The sequence below is a fragment of the Rattus rattus genome, chromosome 7 (assembly GCF_011064425.1).
Source record: "Rattus rattus isolate New Zealand chromosome 7, Rrattus_CSIRO_v1, whole genome shotgun sequence".
NCBI lineage: Eukaryota > Metazoa > Chordata > Mammalia > Rodentia > Muridae > Rattus > Rattus rattus.
Window position 1 is genome coordinate 95,421,834 of NC_046160.1, and position 19,345 is coordinate 95,441,178.

Sequence of the window (19,345 nt, forward strand, 5' to 3'; positions counted from 1 at the left end):
TTTCCATTCCTTCTCTTTTGCCTTCAACACAAGACGTCGTTAGCCTGACCCTTTCTCAGGTATACAAGCAGACCACAGCTATCACCCACCTTCCTTTCCCCTTCTTGAGGTCCATGCCGAGGTCCCATCTGGTCCTGTGACTCCGGGCATACTGTTTCTTTTTGTCTGTCTTCTACTGCTGAGTCCTCTCACCAAAATAAATTACCATTTATTTTTGCTTCAAGGTCCCATTCTCCATGAGTTCCTTCTCCATTCTTCTAGGCCAAGTCAGAGATTGGGTGGCTGTGTTCTGTGGCCCTCTGTTCATACTACATTTAGAGCGCCTTGAGATCACTTGCACCTGATCTCAAGATTCATAAGCTCCACCCACTGCTCAGCTTTGGAAGGGGCACTAACACACAATGGAATTTCTACATCCTTATGTCTCTGACTTGTTTGGGCCTGGGATGGGTTTAGTCCATAGCCACCCACCCATATGAGCTCCCCCACCACTTCACATGTGTACCTGCATGTGCATGGACACACACACACACACACACACACACACACACACACACCAAGACAGCCTTCTATAAAGGTCTCTGCCTTCTAGAAATGTCTCTCCGGGTAAGGGCAATTAATTGCAATCTCTCAATTGCAAATTTGCTCCCAGATCTCCAATAGAAAGCTTCAGTTAGTTCTGTGGAGTGGGGTTGCAAGGCCATGGAATCACATTAGGGCTGTCAAGTGAGCTAGACTATGGGATGGACAGATAAGGGGAGGGGGAAGGGCTACACACACACAGAAGGTAGGACTGGAGAGAACACATGAATGGCAGGCAGGGAAGGCAGTCTTGGTTCTTCAGGTCCCTCTCGTCTGAGTTCTGCAAACCCCTCCCCCACCAAGCATCCTAATGCTTTCCCCTCTGTTTTAATTGGTTCCTGTTTCTTAGAACCATTTTCATTGGTTCCTGCTTCTTAGCACCTAAAACACTGCGTTAGAAGAAACTTTACTTCATCTTCTCGACCGTGACCTTCTTATGGTCAAGAACACCATCCTCACTGTGTCACCAGAACGTAACTGAACATGTGGCAGGTGCTCACAGTAGGATTCTTGAGTGACAAATGATACTGAGCAAGTGGACACTGATGCCAAGTCCGGGTGGGGAGTCTTGACTATACATGGCTCTCTAGTCAACGCCTTACCCTGCTGTGCCTTTCTTGTACAAAAAGCTCCCTCACCTCACCGCTGTCTACATAGGTATTACCTATGTCCTCCTGCCTCTTTAAGTCTGGGTTGTGATAGGTACCATCGCCGTGAGCATCTTTTGCCTTAACAAATACTACGTCTAGCACATTAGCACCTGTGTGTGGTGGGAGACAACAACTTGGATTCGATCGAATCTGCCTCAGCAGACACCTAAGGTGGTCCCTGGACCACTCGTTGAAGAAACACGGGGGGAAGCAGGTTGTGTGTAGAGACATATAGGTAGACCTTTTATTTTTATTTTTTGAACCAACCCAACATTTCCACCGGCAACTGTCAACATAGCTTAGGACACGAGCACTGTTTTATTTTTTATTTTCTTTAAAAAAAAACTGTTTAAAATTAAACAGGTGTTTTTATTCTGTTTTCCTCTCTTAGAAAATGTATTTATGTCAATGCAGAAAGCCTCAAGACCCGTGGGCAGTTCTGTAGTGTGTGTGTGTGTGTGTGTGTGTGTGTGTGTGTGTGTGTGTGTGTGTGTGTGTGTTTTAAAGCCAGGTTTCAAAACACATCGGGAAAGGGTCTGGGAGGTGGGGTGTCAGCGTGTCAGTCCTTACTGTCTAGAAGGCTTGGCCCCTTGGCAATGTGGTGACTTGGATCCCTTGGGGGCAGGGTATAAGAAATACCCCACAGTCTGGGAATCAGAGAGCTTTATGAGGTTTAAAAACAGGCAGGAACAAGGGGGGTGTTGGGGAAGATGAAGGATTCCAGTTCCTATCTTATGAACATGCTTTCAAAAGCAGCCTGAAGGTCAGGAGAGGGGAAGGAAGCCCCTGTTATCTTACAAGCCTCCAAATTCTAACATCATTTTAAGCCACCTCCTTGGCCCTCTGAGTATGGCACATCAGCCTGGGAGGGGTGGTGACACTGCCATTCCCCCAGACACTGACTCTTTAAATATGGCCCACTCCCTTAGAGACATCCTCAGTAGAATACCTTCTTCTCCCCCACCTCAGACACAAACACTGGAGAGGTGTTCCATGTGTTTCCCCTGCTGCCCTTGGTCAGCCCAGAATACTCTTATTTCTGCTCTGAAGTCTTTCTGTGGAGGGTGCACACACAGGTGCTGACACACAACAGAGACATAGAATGGCTTCCACCAAGAAGAGGCTGACTCCTCTGTGGTTTGGGTTTGATGTCAATGCACGCAGAATGAAGGTCCTCCTGTGCCCTGAGTTGGATCCAAGGGACAGCAGCAGCCTGATGAGAGCAGGAGGGTGTCTGTCACTCAGACTTGGGATTCCTTCAGGGTCCTTGGTCACTAACTTCAGGAAGAGAAGACAAGACAATAAGTGGAACCTGGTAGGAGAATGAAAATGACCACAATGACGACCGGATGAGAAGAGCACCCCAAAGAGCACCCCAAAGCAGCCATTGCCGAGACGGCTCATTCTCACACCGTGACAGCTGAATCAGGAAGTCTTGATGCATTTTGCTGGAGGCAGGGGAGATCCTGCCCCTTGAGGAACTAGAGTCAAAGGAATAGTCGAGTGGTAGAATAGAAGGGGAAGCTCGGGGTGTGAGTGGCAGGATGGGGAGAGGTGGATTTGTTGCTGTTGTTGGTTTGTTTGTAATTAGATACTTTGGACAGTGGGTATCGTCTCCATTCCATTGGATTGGTTAAGTTTTGCCCCTTTCTGTGCAGTGCCAGGGCCTAGGTCAGGTGAAGTTCCTGGGGCTCAGGTCCCGATGCTTCTTCTCCAGGGATGCTCAACCTGGGAAGGTTGGTGAGAAAGCGCCCTTCTCTCAAGAGAAGTCCTAGGCCTGCCCTGTGGAGGTCTTGTTCTGGTGGTTCAGAACCCCTTGATGTAGCAGTAGGCCTCCAGCGTGGCAAAGAGTACGTAGAGGAGCCACAGGCTCACAAAGAGCCACGTTGTGGCGAGCTTGCAGCCACGAGGACCTCCAAGCTCCCCGCCCAGGTGGGGCCGCCGACGGTACAAGAGCACACTGAGGCAGACAAATGCAAAGATGGTGAAAAGAGTGACCGAGAAGGCCAGAGTGCCAGCGGACACATGGAACTCCTGTCCCTGCATGGCCCAGTAGATGGCGGCGACGGACCAGGCCAAACCAATACCCAGGAAGACATTGACAGCATTACTGCCGGTGACATTGCCAATAGAAGCATCTGCATACACATCCTGCAGGGCAGCAGCTTTGCTGGCAAATGTATCTGGAAAAGGACAGAGACAAATGGTAGCTGCGGGAGGATGGGATGGGCAGGGCCGTCTGAGCATCCCTTATAGGCATCTTGGCAGCATGGGCAAAGGGACCACTTCCAACCCTGCCACTCGTGAGCGGTGTAGCCTTGAGTGTATCCAATTATGGGTCAGGGTTTCCTATTCCTCATCTGTAGGTATCTGAAGCTTTCTAAGAGCTATTCCCATCCCAATATTTACCTAGCAGGCTTATCATTCCCCATTGACTCTGTTTTTTAGCAAAGAAGACCCAGTCATTTCATAGCATCTGTCCAAGGAACGTGAACATCAACTCAAGCGGCTTTAGTAGATGCCAGGTTGCCACTGTTATGAGGGCCATGTACTCATGTAACCTTGACAACAACTGAACGATGTCCATGTCTCAGGAAAATAAGGACCAAAGCATCTACCCAAGGTCACTTAAGTTAGCTACAGACTCGACTCTAAAATCCCCATGGAAGAAGTCTTCTCATAATATCCTCCCATAGTCAAAGAGTTTCATCAAAAGCCGTGCCACCAGAGACATGGAACATAGCATATGCTTCTGAAAGCCTCAGTCTTGTCAGGTGCTTTCTTGACCAATTTTCAGGCCTTTGACATACCTCAAACTACCTCCCTACACAGTATATCGACATCTCACTGTGGCCAAATTTCCTGGGTCTCCCAGAGGAAGCCTCTTGCCCTTTCTTGACTATAATTTCTCAGGTTGGCTCTTATCTATCCTTAGTTATTTTTCCCATATGTCTTCCCCCTTCACATGTGCCCTTTTCCCACTGATGGCTTAGGCATATTAAGGCCTGGAGAACAGTGGGTACAGGCCATCTCACCTGCAGAGCTCCGGACACCATTTGATTTCTTATCATCAGATTCACTTCTATAATAACCACACTTCTGACATAACTAATACACAAAGTATCTTCCCCACCCCACAGATCCCTATCTGAGCTGGGCTTTTCAGGATTTCCTGAAGAATGTTGTGGATATAATATGCTGATTCATTTTGAGTATCAACTTGGTTAGATGGGGATTGGGTTGAATGGCACTTGTGGGTGTGTCTGTGAGGAAGTTTCCAGAGACTATTAGATCCTAAGGGCTATGAGTCAAGGAATGGACACATTCACTAATGAAGTCATAATTCGATAGCATTATTAGGAGGCAGTGAAAGGCAAGAGGGACCTAGCTGGGGGAGGTATCTCACTGGGGGGGACATTTTTTGGGGATAATAGCTTGCCTTGGGCCTTTTACTACATTCCTGTCAAGCAAGATATGAATTGCTTTTCTCTATCATACCTTGCCTTCCCCGACATGTTGTGCTGACTCCCCAACACTGTGAATGAAATGGATCCTTCTGTCTCTTAAGTTTTTCTCTTGGGATTTTTGTCATAGCCACATTGAAGAAATTAATAGTTGGAATTGATCTCTGGAAGGGTATGTTTCTTTGCTATAATGAAGGCTGCCCTTGCTTTGCCTCGTAGACCCTCGCCTGGCAAGATTTAGTACAAATACTTGAAACTAGCAAAAGGTCAGAGTTCAGATGTCACAGAGACCCAGACTTTGTTAAGTAGGGAGCCTGGCCTAATACAGTGAGTTGTACCTGCTGTTTAGTGCTTGTCAGGGCCTGGTTTCCACAGGACCTGCCCTGACCCAGCTTAACCCAAAGCTTCCTGTTTGACATCTTTGCTTCATAGAAATTATTGAGAAGGGTTTAATTATTTGGGTCTTATTGAGAAAGTTTTAATTATTTGGGTCTTATTGTCTCCTTTGCTAGATTTTTAGCTGAGGGCTGATGAGGAAACATGTCTGCCTTGACTCACATAATAGATCTCCAACCAGCACAAAATGGTATCAAGCATCAAGGGAGTTCAGTCAACATTAGTCTACTAAATGAATTAATGAATGGTTACTGCAGTTTACTTTTGGATACTTATAAGACGATAAAGAGCACGTGATTCCTCACACAGAAGGACAAATCCCACTAAGGTTCTATGCCAGTTCCGATAGGAGATACTTTGACCTCACAGGTGACCACAGGAGCAGGGGAGGCCAAGAAGGATTGCGAGTATTTCCATAGGGACATCTATAAGCAGACTAATATTTAATCTTTCACAGGCTCCTGGTGGCAAATGGAAAGATATTATTATATCTATTTAATTACATTGCTTGTATCTTATTAATATAACATGAAGGCTAAGAAATTGGGCCACTTACTTGGTCAGGTACCATATCCTCGGTAGACCTCAGTTTCCCCTGTCTAGTAACGATCAGGGCAGGGATTGAACATGTGAATTGTTTGGCACCTACAGTGCCTGCTGTTTCAGATCTGAGGTTAGGCCAAGCATAGGGGCCATTTGAACAAGGGGGCATCCTCTTTGCAAACTTAAGCACTCCTCACTCTCACCTGGCACAGAGGTGCCGAATGCCACAAAAACAACAGCTGTGACCGAGTCCTTGAGCCCGATGGTGCAGCCAAAGTGAGAGGCCAGGTCCCCGATGATGGCGGTGAGCATGCCGATGATGAGGATGGAGACCACGAAGCAGGCCCAGCCATGGCAGTACTCTGTGGGGGGCACACAGGCAAAGAGCACCTTCCAAAAGACCGTCAGGAAGTGCATGACATAGTCAAAGCATGATGGCAGCCTCTCCTCTCCAGATTCATCTTCATCCTCATCTCCTGCTGGAGATAAGATAAACAGGTCCAAGAAAGGGAAGGGAGGTCAGATCTCCATTCATAAAAAAACGTGATGTCCAACCCACACCACAGGCTTCCTAGGCTAGGATGGGGCTTCAGCTCTCCCTGGACAGCAGGTAAGAAACAGAGTGTGGGGACCACCATGGGAAATGGGGAACAAACTGGTCATGTAGCCACTGATCAGTTTAAATGCAGCGAGCTAAGTGAGCACGGGAGAAGGTGAACAAGCTCTGGGATAAAGAAAAAGAATAGAGAATGGGATTAAGAGGCAGGATGGGAAAACTGGACGGGAGGGCAGAGGAGGGACAAAGGAGACAGGGACAGACTTCATTTGATCTAGGCAAAAACAAAACAAAACAAAAACAAAAACAAAATTGGCTGTGTGGTTCCTCACTCTTCAGTGGGTGCCATTGGGATTCCTCCTGTGTTTCCTAACCTGTTTACAGCAATAGTAACCGGAATTCTGTCATTATCCACCTCCCGGGGGATGGCCGTCATTCCAGATCATGGAGGTAGACTGGAGACTTAGTACCACCCTTCAGATATTCCGTGGTCTATGACCATCCTTGTTAGGAAATGTGGATATATGTGCCCCTCCGGTGTCCCAGGAGAAAGTGTACCTTAGTTTAGGAGGAGCAGAAGTCAAGAATCCGGATTCTAATTCTAATTTTGAATGAAAGAAATCTTAGCCCGGAGCATTTTACCTATAGTTTCTGAGCTTCAGTTCCCTCCTTTGTGAAGGGGGGTAGACTATGTGGCCTACATTCCTTTTGTTGTCTCCTGAGGGGCACAGTCAGGTCATCAGAAGAGACACAGCCGAATGGATGAGAAAGCAGGGCAGCAGCGGCAGCAGCACTGAGTCTCTCTTCCTGGCTGTGAGTTTGCTCTGGCTCTGGGGCCTTAGGGATGTGACCCTGTGGGTTGCTATGACAACAAAACCTCATGGAAAAAGACAAGGCCAGTAGTGCTTGTCAGTTTGAGAGAACTATAGTGCTGCTGAGAGACAATGCAGGGGCGGCTGGGAGACCCTGTCCATCCTCATTCCAACACATCTGCAGGCATCTGGGGCTTCTGCCTGGGCTGGACATGGGTCCTTCCTGTAAACATCAAAGGAACCATCCTGGGTGGAGATTAGTCAAGGGGTCAATGCAAAACATTTTGCTAACTCTTGACAGCCAGTTCTGTAAGGCAGAATTATCTTCCATTTTACAGAAAGGGAAAGGCAAACCAATGAGAAGATAAAGGATGGTGGGAACTTGAGTTTCCTCTGTACTTATTCTGCACTTGCGTTTCTGAGAAAGGTTACAGTCATTCTCTTTAGGGCCAAGAACATTGAGGACATGGAGGATACTTGCACTAATGCACACAAGAATTGGAAGACAGATGTAACTATCTCTTTTAGCTGCTCAGTGAGATAGGTAAACATGTAGGACCAGAGCCAGGAAGACCAACTGTAGACTCTCCTGGGAAGTGATAAGGCTCTGAGTGGGGCATGGTCTTCTTTCTTGAGATTGTCTGTGCTCCTAGCAAGGCTATTTTTAGGACCCTCTTACCTGCACTAACAGTGATGGCTTCCATGAATTGGTCCCTCCAGGAATGGGTCCCCACAACCAATGCCAGGTTTGTCTTCTTGATCAGTTTATCCACTGTACTCTGTCATGGGGAGAAAAACTTGGAATCGTGAAGTTAGAGTTCTCAGAACCAATGAGGCCTCTCATGTTACAAAGGAACGAAAGATGCCCTAAATTGTCCTGGTTCTAAATATTTTTCATGAGGTAGCCTTGGATGATGTCTTCTAGGATAAATCCCTAGTTCTTTGGCTGTGAATTCTGACAGTAGGTGCTCAGAGAAATGTATCTATAAAGGGGTTTCGCGGTCTTATGGAGATGAGGTTGCTGACATTGAACTTACAGAGATCCATCTGCTTCAGTCTCACATGTGCCTGGGATTAAGGACCTGGGCACCACCACAACTGGCTTGAAATATCATATAGAATGAGATATCAATAGGCCTTGCCCTGGAGTAGTGAGTTTTGGTCTTTAAAACACACTTAAACAGTTGTGGTGACACACCTAAGGGCTTCTTTCCCTACTTATTTCACATTTGATATCATATAGTATTTCCACTAGTATTCCTAGCATACAAATAACCAGCACTACTCATTAGATGTTATAAATGGGGAAATGGAGACTTGGGGTGAATACGTGATTTGTTCAGTCTCTATTTCACATTCTTAGCAGTGAAGTCAGAACACAGTCTCATATCTTCTGTCCCCCACCTTAGTTAGCCATCATTTCATTAGACCTCACTGATGGTCTGACCTTGAACTCATAGGACTCTTCAATGATGACCTCTAGTTTGGGGTGTTCACCCAATACTGGCTTTCCCATCTCTGCTATTCTCTTGGCCTCCTCTTCCTCCATAGTCAGCTTCCTGTCTGTCACCTCTGCAACAAAAGAGACAACAGACTAGCTTTAGCACATTTTGTACCTCCCAAAAATTTATAGCTCAGAGACACAGGCAGTGGGTGCAAAGCAAGCAGTCCTCAAGGGTGGGGACTGGGTATTTCCTAACCACGGAGCCATCTCTCCAACTCTTGGACTTGGTACTTCTAACATCTCTTTCTATTAAGTGCTGAATACTCTGTTATCAGACCATGATCAGGCTCCTGGTAGGCCTGAGATGAGCATTTATCTTGTTTTATTCCTGGGTAAGCAATCTGACCCAACGACTTCCCAGTGATGATACCAAGTGAAGTCCTCAAGCCGTCTGGTAGCACAGCTGGGAAGAAAGGTCAAATCTCTTGATCTTTAACTGTTTTGAATTGCTGGGTGTGGTTGTCTACTGCTCCATGTAAGAGTGCTGGGAGACACATGGATCCCATGGCCCTGCCTACTGGCTTTCATTAGCATCTGTTTAACACAGCTGTCACTGTTCCATCTATGAGAGAGAAAGGAGAATGTTTGCAGTGATAGCTTCATTTCATACACGGAATGACATCCTCACAGTAAGAAACTTGAGCAATATCCCAAGGAACTGCATGATGTTCTGATGACAGATTCCCCCCAGGATTTCTCTATAAGGCAGGGACACATTTCTTTTGGAATAACAATAAAAAAAAACCCCTCATTCAATACAAGAATAAAACAAATTTCTCCCTTTATTTTCTTTATGAGCTTTCTCTAAGTCACTCTGCATCTTGCATTATGGACCAATGGTTCCTTTTCATACTGAACGGTTAAACAGTCTTTCCACTTCAGCTGGTAAGTCCATTCTATAGCCACTTCACCATGAAGACATGTTTTCTGGATTAGAGTGAAATAGAGATTGGATCTTTTTATTCCCCTTTGATTAGAAAATCGCTCTTGGCAGCCTGTTTCTTTCAGAGCTCATTTAAACATCTCCCCATCCAAGTCTACATTCTCACATGCAATTAGTTCTTTTATTCAGTTCTTTAATTGCTTTCATTCCACACAGTAAACCTCCCACTGGAATCCTTTAGTCCTTGGATAATCCCAAGGACAAAATGGGTTGGAGGCCAAGGAATTCTTTTTTCTGTAGCTTAGGAATCAGTGAAATGAGGGGCAGAGAAACCTGGGTTCTTCAGGATTCAGTGAGAGCAACTCAGGAAAAGACTATACAAACCACGGATGGGTGTTACTAAACAGAGAGACTTATTTATATGAAGATTTTCTCCTTGGGAGAGGGCAGTCCATAGTGGCTCAGGATCCAGTATTTGAGCTTGTTGGATTCAGTGTTTTCTACCACCAATGAGGTGATCTGTGACAAGGTCCGGGAGCTGTCCGTGGTGCTAGATCCTAGATCTGGTTTTGTTGTTAGACTTGTGCTTTGACATTTCTTCACACATGTGTAATAAATTATAATTGATATGGACCCCTTCCCTCCTCCCTATCGCCTCCATCAAGACTCTCTCAACCTTATAAATCTCCATTCCACATTCATACATTTTAGTTATATTTTGATATATTTAGTTATATATCAGTTTAACCTGGGCCATCTGCATAATGGTGGGTTTGGAACTATCTGCTGGAGAATTGTGGGCTCCCTAGTGGTTTATTCAACTGATTGCGATGACCCCCTAGCTCCCAGAATCTATTGTGGTCACTAGGGTTGCAGGTTGGAAGGGCTATTTTGAGTTCCATTCCCTTCTGTGGTTGCTGTTGTTGAAAGAGTCGTTCTTGTGCAAGCTCATTGCAGATGAGTACAGTTGTGTTGAGTTCATGATTAGAATGGCTGCACAGTGTCAATGAGATGGCATTCTCTAGCCATTCTTCTTGTCCTTTGAATCTTGCACTCTTCCTGCCCTCTTCCACAATGTTCTCCGAGCATTAGAGGGGTGGTCTCCATGTCTTATTTATGGTGGGTCACTCCCCTTTCACATATTCTCTGTTTGTTTTTACATTTCCAAGCTGGATGATATCTTCTAGCAGCCTCACCTCACTGATTTTAATGTGGGTCTCTGGTGAGTTTATTCTGAAGGCGAATCTGGGAGTCTGAATGTGATGGGGGTATTTGCAAGGACAGCAGTCCTAGAAACTGAATGGCAAAGCATTCTGGGGGAAAGCCCTTAGAGAAGACAGAGAGACTCCTTAAAGAATGGGTGTGCTTTTCTCCTTCTTTCTGGCTTTGGCATCAGATCATATTGCTTGTCTCAGCAGTGGCAGTGTCATTCTGCCCATCCCTCCCCAGGTCCCTCATGTCATACTTTACATGTGCCGTGAGAAGTTTGTACCAATATAATGAGCTCTCCAGTGACACATAAATGTACCTGTCTAACCCCCTGTCTAGCTATCAATCTAGCACTATATCCACCTGGCATATTATTGATCTACCTGCTGACCTGTCCACCCCTGTGGTGACAGCCACTTTTTGTATCTAGCCTCCTGCAAAAAAAATCTCTTTGACAAACGGCCAATCCTCTATGATTAAGCCACCCAGAGTCCCACAGAAGCACTGTGTATATCTATTAACTGACCTTCTCTTTCTTTCTATAAACTCTGACTTAGTGTCTTGAAAGTGCTTCTCTCCTTTTTCTAATTTTTGTATAATGGCCATTACTTTAAGTTCAAATTAAGTTAATTTTTTTCAAGCCCCAAACATAAAAGACAAAGAATAATGATTCTGATCACTCCTCAGAATTTCAAGTGAAGAGAACAAAGGAAAGGTGATCTTGATATTCAGGCTGACTAAACAAACTCTCAGTTCTAGGAATAAAAAAGAAAAGAGGTGGGGAGGGAGGTAGAATTTAAATTAGATGGAAGATTGGACAAATATTGGAAGAACAAGGCGCCTTCCAGGCTAGACAAGGATAGACTGAGTGCTCTGCCGACAACCCTACGACGCAGGGGTGTGGCTAAGTCTTCCAGCCTAAGGCTCCTGAACTTGGTGGGAAAACCCAGATAAACACATTTACTCTTCCACCACCAGGCACTGTTGATCATGCTGGTCTGTTCTCTCAGGAAGATCCAAATCAAAACCTAAGCTTTCTGGTGGATATGAAGCCTAATGAAGGGCTCTTCAACCAGAGACTGAAAGTTATAGGGCATCCCTTCTGCATTTTATTTTTCTACAGACGTTTGAGAGCATCTTAAAGGTATAATGAAACTTGTGTGAGGGAGTGAAGGCAAGAGCTGGAACAAAGGAAGCCGAACATATTCGTGTGGGGTAGAATGTGGACAGAGAGACAGGCATCCTGGCAGCAGAGTGCAGAGCATGGGGCTGGAGCTAGCCCTTATCCTGCTGGCACAAAAGTAAACAAGAAGACAAAGAGGTTATGGCATTGTTTTCACAAAAGGAGAACATATTAACTATGTGCACTGTTTGCTTATGGCTTCAAGGAGGCAATGATCTTGCTACATATATTGCCTTTCCTAAGCCCCAGGGGTGACCTGTAGGTAACCTCGAATGCCAGTGCATTCTGTAAGATTTTTTTTTCTCTTGAATGGTCTTAGTGTGTGTGTGTGTGTGTGTGTGTGTGTGTGTGTGTGTGTGTGTGTGTGTGTGTGCGCGCGCGCACGTGCGTTCCTGTGTGTGTGTTCAAAGAACAGATGAAATGTAAGATGTTATTTTAAAACATCTTGAAACTGTCTTGGGGAGCCCATTCCATCTGCATCGAGTACAGTACTGCCAGACACAGAGGACTGCTTTCCTTTTTGGTCATGAGGTTGGATGATGTTTGTGAAGGGCTCCCACTCATGCCAGCATATTCTCAGAGTAGCTCCATGTCCTACACAGGATCTAAATTCTGAATGAGTGTCTCTCTAAAATAAAGTCTATAAATGTCTTTCTCAACCAGAACCCTGTTCCCTCACATAGTTCTTCTGATCGGAGTATATGTAACTTTAAGGATAAGTGATGAAGGCGTCTAAATATAGCCATTTAGGTCTCACCTGAGATGACTTAGAAGATCTTCGGGATCAATAAAAGTCTTTCTGGATATTTTTAGTTCTTTTTTTTTTTTTTCGGAGCTGGGGATCGAACCCAGGGCCTTGCGCTTCCTAGGCAAGTGCTCTACCACTGAGTTAAATCCCCAACCCTCTGGATATTTTTAAACAAACTACCTTATATGTTCTAGGCTAATATTGGTTGTTTATCCCTGGGTATCTGGGGTCAGTCTTTTCCTTCTGAGTTTTATGGCAATCCTCTTGGAGATTCTGGTCCTAACCCTTACCCTATCTTCTCCAACAATAAGATGCAGATGAATTGAGATGTAGGAAAGTCTATGATCTACTGTCCTCTTGGAAGGTATTCTTTTAATGCTAACTATGCTTTCCCCCCTCATTCACTGATGAAAATGATGCTCAAGGGATTATCTACTTCCCCACAATTACACACTTATGTAAGGGGTCTCTCAGTCATTGGGAGGATCTGTCAGGTTATCTTGACCCTGTAGTTCCTATTAAGTAAAGTAATGGAGATTTATCTTCCACCAAGTAATAGCATTGGCAAGAATAGAAAAGAGGGGGAAAGACAGACACCTCTTACCTGGAGATAACAGGAGCGCTGTTTGCAAATGGATATCAGAGAAGAGGGAGAAAGAAAAGGAAAGAACATTAAGGTCCCATCTTGAAAGTGTCCCCAGGCTTTGTGGCTCCTGGCAGCATAAAGAAGGCAGTAGGTTTAGTCGGTGAGAGAGCTCAAGAACACATGCAGACAGCAGCGTTTGAGCAGGTGCAGCGTTTGAGCGTGTGCAGCAGTAGCAGCAGCAAGAGGTATGGGAAGCTGGAACGACTGTGGAGCAGCTACAAGAAAGCCAGCCCCACACCTTCCCTGAAGACATGAGTGCTAAGGATGGAGTCATGAGCATGGGAGGACCAAGTAGATAAAAAAGATGCTAGGGTGATCCCCGTGACTCAGTCTGAAAAGGAGTGAGGACCAGTTATCATGAACATGGATGTGCATTTTGCAATCCTGCCAGAGTAGCTGGCTTGTTGATGGCAAGGGAAGCATTGGGCTTGAATGTGAACTCCAGATAGCAATAAGCAAGAGTGTAACAGTGTTCACATCTATGATTCCCAGCCCTAGACTTACAATCAATCATGCTCTGCCTCCTACCACCCATAAGGTTTTCACAGACACAAATGGTGTCTTAGCTACCATTATGGCCAGACTTTTGGTTTTTCCCTAAAAGAATGATATAAGGAAAAGATACATCTTTAGCCTGTTGTCCCTGAATGACTTGTAATATCTTGGAGTTCAGAAACATGGACTCCTCCTACTTCGTAGCATCTGTCTCATCTTGCCCCCGTACTTAGTAATGTTTACTATCTTGGAAATTGATAGTCTTTTTGTTCAGAAACGGTAGGTGAACTCTGGATTTCAGATACTGTAGAACAGAGGGACTGTCAGACCAAGACTTGCACAAGGACAGGAAACAGTCAAAAACAACACAGGATGTCCCTCGCTTATTTTTGCTTGTGCTAAACTCTTGTCTCTAAGGTAACCTGACAGGATCTTCCCATGATTGAGAGACTCCTTTACATGAAATAAGAGCTTTGCTTATGCTAAAGTCTCTTGGACTTCAAAATCCACTAGTTACAAAAGATTTTTCACAGCACATTTTCATCCTCATTGTATATATAATTGTACAGTCTTCACTCCTTGGCACTTGTTGGGTCTGACAACTTGCTACATACTCCTGGTAGAGACTGAAAAGGAAGACGAGTCTGTGTGTATATGTGGTGATATCTGCAAACTTTCTTCTAGTGACTTCAAGGAATGCAACTCATGCCAATGTAATAATATTCTTATTACATTGACACAGACAGCAAAGGCGGTAGTTCATTCTGCGCCTTCTACAGATCTGCAGGAAGAACATTTCAGACTCTTAGGCTCAAGTGACGATCCCAACACATTAGTGCATCCAAGCAAGCCAGACATTCTCTGCTTCTCGTCTTCATGGATCTGAGCTTTAACTAAGGAGATGTGAATGCATCTGTGAGATCCAGGTGGTCAATTTCGAGTTACTGATCCTGCCAGGGTATTTTCCTTGATTTTCCATGTATTGATCCTCAGGGTCCTGTGAGAATTATTTATCCCTGCTCAGACACTCTAGAGACAACCAGGAAATAAGATCTCTTAACAATATTTTGGGGGCACTTGATAAGGTGTGTCCCTGGATGTGGAAAGAAGAGAAAGAAACAGGCCCCACTATTGGATAGTGCCTCCTTTCCCACGGGAGGCTCCCTATGGTCAGGCACTGACCTGAGAGTCCTGACAATGCAGTGCTCATCCTTGCTAAGAGAAGCTCACACTTACACGCTGAGGTTTAACTCCATGCCAGAGCAATCATGTTTTCTCTCATCCCCTCTTTTTTCCTCTACCTCTGATCATGCGGAACTTTTAATATCACCTCCAAAGGCTGTTGTGTTTGCTCAGAATAGAGTCTCCTATTTCAAGTGCAGTCCTTTTTTAAAAAATTCAATTGTCATTTTGACCATGCAGAGATGATGCCAGCCTGAATGCCCGAGCCTCTCCTAGACAGCGGTGATAATGAAAAGCAATTTCCACTGTACTGTCTCTCACTCTGAAAACAGTAGGGCATCCTGCAAATCAGAATGGATTTTCATTTGACTTTGGATCTAGACAATTGGGTTTTATAACCTTTCACCTCATGGTCTGATGCCAATATCAGGGAAGAACTGAAGAAACAAAAAAACTAATACCCTAGCGTCTAGGTCCTAGACCATAGGTCAGGAGACTGGAAAAGCCATAGATGCTCTCACTGAAAACTTCCATCTTGGCACTTTGGTCTCTGAAAAGATCTTGGGGCATACCACACAAACAGTTTTCTGAAATCTTTGTCTCTCCTAGGACTAGCCTTCCTAAGGATTTCCCTGGAATCTTCTTGGTTAAAGGGTAACCTCAAATGGGGAGCAGCCATAGGCATTTGCATTCAGCCAGGTTTTCTGAAGAACACAAGGTTTATCTTAGGAGATTTCCTGTCCTACTGTTTGGGAGGACATTCAAGGGGAGGAAGAAAATAGTGGGTCTAAAAATAAAGGCATGGCTGGGCTTCTAACCACTTCTTATCTGGAGCCTCTGCCTTCCTTCCAGATGCTGGTATCATCCAATGAGCTGCGTTCATCTTCCCCTTGGTGAAACTGTCTTAGATGGGCCTTGGGTATCTTTTGTTTCTAGCCAATCATAGAGATGTGTAGTCACTGCACAAAGGGAAATGCAGTGCTCATCCTTGCTAAGACAAGCTCACACTTACACGCTGAGGTTTGAATCCATGCCAGGGCAATCATGTAGAAATGAGGTAGATCAGGCACTGAGACAATTTATGAGAATATTCTGGAAAATGGGAGTTGGAAGATAGGCTGGAGTACAGTGTGAGAGGCAATGAGATGAAATTCTCTTCCTTCTGGCATTCTCCAGTGGTCAGGCTGGTGGAAATACCTTACTCAGTGGGCAACGGAAGATTGAGCTTGCTTGGCCCCTTGAATGTCAGATGTGTCAGGTGCTGGCACAAAACTGTTGAATTCTGCAGACGGTTTCAGTGGGTAATGATAATTGGCCATAGTTTGAGGAGAAGACCTGCAGGAGAGCTTTGAGAGTGTCTCTGTTGACCTCACTCTCTTAGATCTGTTGTAGCTCCATGTTGCTGAATATGAAACCACTGAAGAATGGTCACCCCCATATATGAACAAGTGATTTTGCATTCCTGTATCTTTTCCTCCAATATTTTCAAAGTCGTAGTTTCTGGTAATTTTCATTAAATGAAGAAAGCTTCTTTTCTATTTTTTCTGTTTATAACAATTGAGTGTTGGGTTGGGGATTTGGTTCAGTGGTAGAGCACTTACCTAGGAAGCGCAAGGTCCTGGGTTCGGTCCCCAGCCCCGGAAAAACAAAACAAAACAAAAAAAAAAAAAAAAAACAATTGAGTGTCAGTCCCTTAAGAATGAGCTTCTGGCTGGGTTGTTGAGATTCATGCTCTGAGAAAACAAGGGGAAGGCCTACATCTCTAATCAGAAGTCTTGAGTTCTGAGCAATGTCTTCACTTGCAGGGGGCAAGCAAAGGCAGGTATCCATGAGCTGTGCACTGGCTATCTCTAGTCTCTCAGTGATAAGCACCATGTTCTTTTCTGGGGCCTAACTGTTCAGGGAACAGTTGAACCTAAAAAAAACCTTACTCTCTCTTATAGGTTTTCAATTTTCTGTTTTCATTATCCCAAAGCAACCTTCGTAAGAGACCTTGCTTTAGACTATGAAAAAAGGTAAGATAGAGTGGATGAGATGGTAAGGGAGAACAGAGAGCTTAAGATTCCTTATTGCAGTGTTACTTCAGAAGTCATCTCTCCCCCAGAGAGCTCTCAGAGACCATGGACAACTGGTTTACCTCCCCATGTCATGGTCCACCCAACTGGGAAATAGCCAGATAATGCACTTACCTCTAGGAAGAGCAGAGAGGCCTCTGGGCCTCTCTGCAAGTGAATAGCTTGCCAAGCATTCAATATACGTTGAGGAATGCAGCAGAAAATGGTCAAAGCATCATGGGAACATGGGTCCAACCCTTCCTCCAAGGCCCCTCCCCTACTGTCAATCCAAGCTAGAGTGAGAAGTGGCAAGAAAGGGGCACAAACATGCAGCACACAACATTTCTTTTTTTTTTTTTTCTTCTCCTCCCCACCTACCAAGGAGTTTTCACCTTGACAAGTTATAGTATGGGGACAGAGAATGGGGGAAGTATAGGGGACAGTAAGAATTGGATAATTGCATAAGTATAGCATAATACAGAAATAACTTATTAAGGCAACAAGGAGTTGAGGCTGCAGTACTGCCCAGAAAGTGGGAAAGGAGGAATATGGAAATAAATTATGGCCGAGAAGGCAGAGATGACACCGAAACAGGGTGAGAGCGAGAATATAGGAGGGAAAAGAATAACAATTTCTGTCAACAGGGAACAAATGGAGGGGGCAAAAGTAGTCACTTTTTCTTCCTTTTAAAAATCATTTACTTGTTTGTTTAAATTTTCTTGCTTTCTTTTTCCCTTTGCCCTTTCTTGGCTGTTGTTTTGATTTTTAAGGAATCTCACACCTGATATTCCACGTTCCATCCATTTCGGTTCACCAAGGGCAATGAAGAAATTCTCTTGCCTTTCGTACTCCTCCTCATCTACTATTTTAACCCTTATGGTTTTCCTGTAGGGACAACAAGAGAGAGAGAATGTGTCGACTAGGTGGGCAGATTGGTTGTTTACCTGAGTATAGCCTTTAGCAACCATTCACGTTATTCTTGGCACATGAAGACCTGTCCTTCTATGGTGGCCTTAGACAGGACTTTGGTGGATTGTTCTGTCTCATTAAAAAATGCTTGTAGCTTCTCTTGTTCCTTTGTCATAGTTGTTCTTATAGGTGAGAGGGAGAGGGAACCAGGAGGTCAAGGACAAGTGGGCAAAGGGAGCCAAGAGGCAGGAGGGGAATGGGAAGGAATACTGGGGCCATGGTGGGGAGGAGTCATTTTGGATCCTGCAATGGTTAGTAGGAAGTAAGTTGGGTAGCACATTCCATTGATGTCACATGGTAACAATAGCATTTCTTGAGGCATTGAGTAAATGATCTGCCCACTGGGAATGATCCAGAACCCTTCTACCATTGTGGAATTCATCTGCAGGACCTAGGTCTTCAGTCCCTTATTTTATCTCATTAAGAAAACTTTAAAAGCAAGATATTTATGAAAAGGGAGACTAGAAAGAGGGTGGGAGAGAGAGAGGAGGTAGGGAGGAAGGGGGTCTATTAACTTTCTCATTCTTTTTCCCATAGGGAGGTTCAGGAGTGGGGAATCAAAATAAGTGTTAGCTTTGACATGATACAGGGATCCTGTACTATTGACGTTCCTGACAATAGTACACTATATCCCAAAGTTGACCTAAATGCTGATTAGCCTGGGTTCAGAACACAAGGTTGTCGAGATTGCTGTTTCTTTCTGGGTATCAACACAGTGGAGTGCATGTTACAAATAGAAGCAAGCCTATCTTTGAAATATACTCCACTCCAAGAATGGCACTTGAGCCTCATTTAGTCACATGGTCATGTGGAGAGGTTGCAGGGAAAATCTGGATTTTCATGCTTGGCTTCTCTTGGCTAGTGGTGGTTAGCAGGCCCTGTTAGAGAACTAGCTGGAATTGTTGTTCTCTGAGATTTATTTGTGGTAGGGAAGACCAGGATTTCCTCCAAGGGAATAGGTGACGGTTTAAAAGTCCTCAGGTCAGCTTGGTGTGGTGGCACATACCTTCATTACAGCACTTTGGAGGCAGAGCCAGGGAAATCTCTGAGTTTGAGGGAAACCTGGTCTACAAAGTGAGTTCTAGGACAGCCAGGGCTACACAGAGAAACCCTGTCTTGAAAAAAAAAGTCCTCATATCTTCTGATGTTCCTTTGACATTCTGAAGATCTGAAGACATACTTTACTTCGTTAGCAACAAAGCACAAGTAGTGTTGAGCTTGTGTGTGTGTGTGTGTGTGTGTACATATATGTGAGTGTGTATATGTGTGTGAGCATGTGTATGTGTGAGTATGTTTATGTATGAATGTGAGCATGTGTATGTGTGTCTGTATGTATGAGTGTGTGTATGTGTATGTATAAGTGTGTGCACATATGTGTGTACATGTGTGAGTGTGTGTGTGCATGTGCATATATGTGTATTTGTGTTTGAGTGTGGTATATTGTGTGTGGGAGTGTGTATATGAGTGTA

The 19,345-nt window shown here is 44.7% G+C and overlaps 2 protein-coding genes across 5 annotated transcripts in view; one reads left to right on the forward strand and one right to left on the reverse strand.

The window, feature by feature from the left end:
- Positions 1–19,345, forward strand: part of Smoc1 (SPARC related modular calcium binding 1) — a 194,771-nt gene that overhangs the window by 170,352 nt on the left and 5,074 nt on the right. The gene's annotated exons all lie outside the window — the stretch shown is intronic.
- Positions 1,448–19,345, reverse strand: part of Slc8a3 (solute carrier family 8 member A3) — a 146,890-nt gene continuing 128,992 nt past the window's right edge. For 2 of the 4 annotated variants that reach the window (XM_032908054.1, XM_032908053.1), the window contains 6 exons: positions 17,689–17,792; positions 13,135–13,152; positions 8,451–8,575; positions 7,683–7,782; positions 5,839–6,114; positions 1,448–3,415 (listed from right to left, as the gene is read on the reverse strand). In XM_032908054.1, coding sequence (XP_032763945.1) covers positions 3,039–3,415; positions 5,839–6,114; positions 7,683–7,782; positions 8,451–8,575; positions 13,135–13,152; positions 17,689–17,792 — 1,000 coding nt within the window. In that variant the 3' untranslated portion in view covers positions 1,448–3,038. The remainder of the gene's footprint in view (positions 3,416–5,838; positions 6,115–7,682; positions 7,783–8,450; positions 8,576–13,134; positions 13,153–17,688; positions 17,793–19,345) is intronic. The other 2 variants (XM_032908055.1, XM_032908056.1) reach the window with 2 other exon arrangements.